This window comes from Carlito syrichta, unplaced genomic scaffold, assembly GCF_000164805.1.
Source record: "Carlito syrichta isolate Samal-C Ts95f unplaced genomic scaffold, Tarsius_syrichta-2.0.1 Scaffold288754, whole genome shotgun sequence".
Lineage (NCBI taxonomy): Eukaryota > Metazoa > Chordata > Mammalia > Primates > Tarsiidae > Carlito > Carlito syrichta.
The window spans coordinates 144,737-152,416 of record NW_007232850.1 but is presented as its reverse complement, the minus strand read 5'-3'; the positions used below and the strand labels follow the sequence as shown (position 1 = coordinate 152,416).

General features: G+C 35.5%; 1 protein-coding gene across 1 annotated transcript in view; it reads left to right on the top strand.

Moving 5' to 3' along the window:
• Positions 1–7,378, top strand: part of LOC103255949 (rab proteins geranylgeranyltransferase component A 1-like) — a 33,243-nt gene extending 25,865 nt beyond the window's left edge. Inside the window, exon 4 of the mRNA XM_008053855.2 lies at positions 4,174–7,378. Coding sequence (XP_008052046.2) covers positions 4,174–4,365 — 192 coding nt within the window. The 3' untranslated portion in view covers positions 4,366–7,378. The remainder of the gene's footprint in view (positions 1–4,173) is intronic.
• The last annotated feature ends 302 nt before the right edge of the window (positions 7,379–7,680 follow it).

Genomic DNA, 7,680 nt, shown 5'->3' with positions numbered 1-7,680 from the left:
AAGAAGAAAACAAACAACCCCCATTATAAAATGGGCAAAAGACATGAACAGACACGTCACATCTTTTCTTATTTATAAATGTATAGAGGTTGAATAATGCAGATCTGGCTCCTTGTGTTCATATGAAACTATTTACAACTTAAAGACACATTGAATATATAATAAAGTGATCTCTGTTTAATAACTCACACAAGTTCAAATTGTGTGCTCCTGCACACCAGCACATTCTCTATTGTCACCACAATGATACCAGCCCAAGTGATCATTGTGATTCTTTCTGTAACTTGCTGGTTTGTTTTTTAGTTTATGTTGCCTTTTTTTCCCTGAAACTGACATGTGACGTCTCTTTTCTTGATAGACGTAGTGTCCCATTTGCCCACACATAATGATGAACAGTCTGATCTATAGTCCCTGCTCCCAAGATACTGATAGCTCTCTTCTCCTTCAGGAGCCTCTACCCACTAAGAAATGTCATTACCATGGGACAAGAATAAATAGTACTATAATCTTTGTTTTATACTTCAGGTATAAAATGGGTTAAATTGGCTGATATTGGGCTGAACTGGCAACCTAACCACTATTTAGAACGTTATTTTATGGGCAGGTTAGCAACTCACTTGTGACTTTTGTACATCGTTTGTTAGTAACTTGAGGCCTAGCTTTATAGATTGTATGAACTATAAAGTTGCTCACGTACTGCAGTGCCATTCACTTTCTCATGCCATTAAGGGAGAAGGCAATTTTAGGTGTCATATTTTCTGTAGCTACCATTCATTTGAACATGTTCTTTGTGCCAGACACTATCCTTAGCATCTTGTATAAATATACATACATTATTTTCAAATTTAAATTTATATATTTGCTATAGAGTTGTGGGGTACAAGTGAAGATTTACTACAAGAGTAGGCTGCATGCAGGTGAAGTTTGGGCTTCTAGGTGGCCCTCACTCCTCCTGGTAGTGGACCAGGTATCTTTTGTGTTGTTACATGTCTTTCACCCTCCCCTTTCCCTCCCTCTCCTAGCAGTGCCCAGCACCTGCAGATCCCATCGTTGTCCTAATGTGACTAGTGATCAGGGCCCACTTATGAGTGAAATATGCAGTATTCAGTTGTTCTTTGTTTCTGTGATAGTTCACTTAGTATGATGATCTCCAGCTGCATTTAGCAGATTTGGTCCTCAAAACAATCTTATGAGGTAAGTATTCATGACACATCCCCATTTTACAGAAAGAGGAAACTAAGCCCAAAGAAGCTAAATAACTTCTCTAAAGGTTACATAGCTAGTAAGAATTTTAAGTCAGAAAGTGGAATAAACAATTTTATTCTCCATAGACCCTCTGAGGGTAGCATAGAAGTAAATTACAAAAGGGAACCCTAGAGATGAAGAAACTATTTCTGAGACTTGCATTTGTCTGGATGAAAGATAGTGCATGTCTGTGCTATATCAATGAGAAAGGAGCAGATACAAGGAATAGAAGATAAAATTGACAGGATTTAGTGATTGTTTGCATGTAGCAAGAGAGTAAAGGCAGGGGAGAACTTCTACAGACAAACAAGATAGACCGTTAAGACCAAAAGACCATCAGGGGAACTAAAGTATGAGGTAGGGACTTTGACCTAAATCTTCCTGCTTCTGTAGAAGTGGCTAAGTGTCTACAGCAAGGGGGTCTAGTGGTTCTGTTATAACCGAGAAAGTGAGAAGAGGTCACGCCAGCACACCAAGTACCATATTAAGAGTCCTTTATTAGCATGTGGTCAAGAGTGGCTCATGCCAGGAACTCTTGACAAACTAGTGCAGTTTGCAACAAACTTTTATAGGTAAAATTTGCAGTGCTGGCTACATAGCAGGGGGTGCATGGGGAGTTTGAGGTAACAGTAACTAAAAACAATGGGGAACTAAAACTAGGAACAAATTACCAGGATGTGATAGGGGGGATTTTTGCAAAGAAAAATTTTTCCAACAATTTCTCAGAACAGTTAACAAAGCATACAATTGCAGGAACTTGTGGTGAGGGAGTTTTGTAATAGTCAGCAAGAAACAGTCAGCATGACCTGCCCAAGGGGGACAAAGCTGGGGGGTCTGTGGTCATGGGAACATTGCAGTAATTACACGTATGCATTGAGAGGTTATTCTTAGGTCAGGCAGGCAACTAAGATGGAAGCTTTAAACAAAATGGAGTTACATGTATTAAGCTGGTTAATGCTATTATCTTGTTGGCTATTCAATTTTATTAATTGATTTAGATCATTTCATTTCTAAGGGTGGAGAGCAAAGCAGGCGTCTCTAATTTTTAACTTCAAAATATCCATAGTAAATAATGCAGTATATTACTATTAGCTATAGTCACCATGCTGTACATTAGATCCCCTGAATTTATTTACCTAATAGCAGCTGAAAGTTGTACCCTTTAACCATCTCCCCATTTCCCCCACCCCCAGCCTCTGGCAATCACCTTTTTCTCTCTGTTTCTATGAGTTCCAACATGTTTCATTTCCACATATAAATGAGATCATGTGATATTTGTCTGTTTTTGCTTTGCTTATTTCACTCAGTATAATGTCCTCCAAATTCATCCATGTATCACAAATGACAGGATTGTTAACTTGAAATTTGATAAGAGAGCAGATTTTAAGTGTTTTTGCTACAAACACGCACACACATACACACACACACACACACACACACACACACAGTGGTAATGGTGGTGATGGGTGTGTTCATTAAATTGATTTAGTAATCATTATACACTATCAAATCATCACATTGCACACTTGAATATATACAATTTTCGTTCATCAGTTAAGTATTTTAAAATTTAAAAATATATATCCATAGTAATTGGCATGTCCAAACACATACCCTTGAAGCATACCCAAGAGCGAAAGAAACTATTTTCCTCTCCCTGTACCTTCCTTCAAATCTACATCAGAGCTGAAAAGCTTCTGTTTATTACCCGTCTGTCCACTCTTCAAAGAATTTCAGTTTTAATCACCTGATGCAGGAGTCTACCAGTTGTAGACAACCTGATGACAAATATTTTAGGTTTTGCAGCCCATTTGGTCTCTCACAACTACTCAAGTCTGCCACTGTAGTACAAAAGCAGCCTTAGACAATAGGTAAAATGAATGAATGTAACTGCTCCAATAAAACTTTATTTACAAAAGTAGACAGCAGGTTGGATTTGGCCTGTGGACCGTAGTTCATCAACTCTTGGCCTAGTTAGTGGACAACCTGTGTGTACATTGGGAAGAGAGTAAAGAGGTACAGAAAGGCATTATAGTCTTTAAAACAAGTATACATCTAAAAATCTTAATTACTCCCTTTTACCAAAGGATAGAGTGCAGGCTCCCCAACATGGGAGGTAACTTTATCAACCATCTAAATACAGGTGGGAATATGTTTGAAATGGAATAGCAATGCTACTTGCCTCATTTACTTCATATATAATTGTTATGAAGAACACATTTACTGTTTTACCCTGCCACACTAAGCTCAGCTTAAATCTTGACATTTTTACTTATGTTACTGTTAGTAATAATAACAATAGCTACCATATATAGAGGTATATTCTCTGCCATTTTAGAGATGAGGAAGCCAAAACTCAGAAGTTGAGTTAGCATTCCTCAAATCACATAACTGCTAAATAGCAGAGCCAGCATTTGCAATGAGGCCATATCTAATCAGAGTTCATGAGCCTAAATACTGTGCTCCTAAAAGCATAAGAGTGGAGGGGGGATTATATCAGAAAAGCAAATAGTTTAGCAAACAATGAAGATTTTATTGATTTGAGCAATGACTTGTTAAAATTGCTGTATGCTAAATTAGACTGTATAAATATCACAAACAGGTTCTATGAAAAATTATATAAAGTATTAAGGGAAATCATATTTCTGTTGATATAGAGAATGAATATGCTTAAATTCTCAACAATCTTAACACTTGATCAAGTACTGCCATTCTTGAAGAGTGCAACTAAATACATGCATAGAATTTGATGGAGATATGTCATAGATTTCTGAAAACAGATTTGTAGAAGTTCGTGTATCCTGATGCTGTAACCTGCTTAAAGAAATTTTTAAGGGTAACACTTAAATTTTTTTAGGTAGTTCCAGAAGTGCATGTAAATTTTAAGCTGATTTCCAAAAACTATTTTATCTTTTCTTTCCTGGCCAGGCTGAAACACTTTTCCAGCAAATCTGTCCCAATGAAGACTTCTGTCCACCCCCACCAAATCCTGAAGACATTGTCCTTGATGGAGACAATTTGCAACCAGAAGCTTCAGAATCCAGTGCCATGCCAGAGCCTAATTCAGAGACTCACAAGGAAAGCACAAACCTGGGAAACCCAGAGGAGCCTTCTGAATAATGGATATACACCAAACTGGATATCCCAATTCGGAAATTCATACTGGCCTCAGAGTTTCCTTAGTGGAAGGACTGTTTGAAAAATGTTAGAAAGCAGCCACCCGTTGACATGCCAAATTATAAGGAGAAGCAGGTCATAGAAATCTAAAAGGTGGTTTTCATTAAAAAGGACATTCCAAGAACATAAACACTTCTAAGACACATTGACTTGCCTGTTTTAAGATACTAAATCTGTAGGATTAGCAGATGAAAAATAAATGAATTGATTCCCAGTAATAGAGCTATGGCTATGAAAGTGATCCTATGCATTGTTAATCAAAATTCGAAAGCCGCATCTTCAGAATTGGCTCACATATTTCCTTTGATTATTTGAATCATATTTTCTTTATGGATATGGGCATCATGGTGTAATGATAAAAGCGTATGTAGATTCAGTTAAGAAAAACTAAAGTATGATTCAGGAAGAAGCCTGTGTTTGGAATACAGGTTTGTTTTGTTTTCTATGTTGAGAAGTATGGAAAATGCTAATATTAAAGTGTTTAGACATTTTTATGAGCAAATCAGTGGTGTTTTTTAATATTAGTCGTGATATTTGCACATTGGGAAAACTCAATAATGAAGAAATGAAAGAATTAAAGGAAAGATTCAGATAGGTTCATTGATATTTGGGTATTCAAGTAACCAGAGTACTAGTCATTGTCTACAGACCTAATTTAGTCCTGGCTGTACTACTGATGACACTGGGCAAATTGTTTAACTTCTGAGCCTCAGTTTTCTCCATATGTAAAGTAGACATAGTAATACCCTGCCTATTGCATGAGAATGATTATGAAGATAAATGTAGTGCCATCCTTGGAATGTTTTTTCTGGAATAAAATGGTTTCATAATTTTCCCATTAACTTGAAGATGAATATCAAAAATCTCATGCAGCACATAATTGCTTGCTGTCAACTTCTGAACAAAATAAATCACAGTGTTTTTATTGCATTAGGCTTTTTAAATGAAAATTTCTTAAATTAGTATTTTACAGTCTTATAGACCAGTAAACATAGTAACAAGTGGAATTGTAGTTTTGAAATCTTACTAAGGAAAACACTATACATTCTTTTATTTTTTTTCTAAGTAAACCTGCAATCACCAAAAACTCCAAGTAAGGTATGACAGTTGTTAACCCCTAATATATACTCTGCATAAAAATGTTAGAGCAGCAAATCTAGTTACAGTGACAGTGCCTATATTTAAATATTCTTAAATGCCAAGCTCTGATGGTCTACTTTTTTTGAGCAATAGTTTAGACTTACAACTGTCTGTAAATAAACTCAAAATTTCTTGTCATAAGTTCTGACCTGTATTGCCTATCAGGAAGCCATGGTTCCAGTGGAAAGCACGTAGTTCTTATACTCTTCAACTGCAGCTGGCCCCTGACCTCACCAGGTTTCCAAGAAGATCTTAAAGGAAGGTAGGTGTGGCAGGGCACATATTCATGGGAAATGGAAAGAAATAAGGAATGTAGCTCTTACCTCACCTTTTCAACTCCTGCAGATATAGTCGAATCCAGAAGAAAGAGAAAAACTTCCCAGCCTCTCAGGCTGCTCCTAACCCTTTCTCCCAATGTGCAACCCCTCCTCTCTTTAGTCCCTTTTTTCCCTTTTATAATGTCACACAAATCAGGAACAGTAGGATCATATTATAACCTAATTTGTTACAAGGATTCAGATAATTATTAAATCATGTTTCCTGAAACCCATGGGCATGTACTAAATGCCTAATATGTACCTTTAATTATACAGAGTATTGGTCCTGCCCTTGGATACCAGCGATATAAAAGGTTCCACTAGATGAGAGAATTGAGTCTGAATACAATTGTAGTAAATTGCACCATGATACTGTACTTTGTTGTTGTCTTAGAGTTGAGGTACCTTGGATGCAGCATGCACATTTATGTAAACAGACAATCGGGGTAGACATAGAATAACTAGGAAAATTCTGATGGACTTGCTGCAGTTGTCTATATGTAGAACAATGGAGATAGTTGTGGTCTCATGGCACAACCCATAGTGCACCGTTTCATCCATTAACCAGCATCAGAATCTCTCTTTCAGGTTATTTATTAAATACTGTTGAAATGTTTAAAAGCTTCTGAATATGATTAGTGATGATTAAAATATTACACAACTGTAAAAATTGTGTTAGAGAACTTTAGATATTTCCTGCTGCCTCAGAAATTATTCTAAGAGCCTTTGTTGCAGCTCTTAGAAATTATTCTAAGAGGTTTTTGTTCATAGCTTAAAATTATAAAGAAAAATCTTTTTGTTTTATTGTAAGACCTTAAGCCTGAAGTCATATTAATAAAAATTAATGTGTTGTACATAATGCAAAATTTTCAGTAGCTAATTTAAAATTTTGAAAATTGCTATTAAAGAATTTTGATTCATATATTTAAAATGTTTAATTATGCATGCTTCTTATTAACCAAAAATGATGATAATGCCATTCAGTTTAGTGATCAATATGAGAGCCAATAACTAATCCTATGTTGCTACTGTATTTTTTTCTAGTTGCTGTACCTGCCCAGTAAAACATATACTGTATATATTAAAGGCCAACATATATTTTATAGGAAAACGTAGTTACTCTTTAATAATTTAGTTGGCTCTAGTAAAATGGCCATGTTAATGGGTAACTTCTAGAACTGTCCTAGTTTCTGAGATTGGCAACCCTTTGTCTAGAATAATGGCTGTATTAATGATTAATTTCTGTATCATAGTTTTCTGGATTGGCAGCCCTTTGCCTAAAATCCTAAAGACTTCCAAAAACATTTCTTGAAATTTAATTAACTAGTAGTAATAATTTCCTTGCAAATTAGTTATTTACTGCTATCGATATTGAATAATTTGTCTTTTACTATTAGTTAATTTTATATGTATCTCAAAAAACATGAATATAAGATTATAATTTGCACACTGTAGTCAGTAAGTTTTCAGAGAAAATAAAGATTTTTCAATGCCTTTCAGGTGTGGTATCTTTTTTTAATGTTAAGATTTTGTGTGTATGCATGCATTGAATCTTATATGTTTGCAAGGAATTGAATATTCAGCCTGATTTATATTTTGATATTAGTCTGTTATTTAAATAGTTGTTCAGCTGTATATTTAGTTTTTTTTCCAGGCATCTGCCAACTGTTAAGTTTGTGAAAAAGGCTATCAGATAATACATGGGCTTGATTTACTTAACAAACTGTTCTAGATGCCAGCATCAATGCATATATATATGCATATATATATATAAAGGTGCTGTGAAGGCTGTGAGGCATGG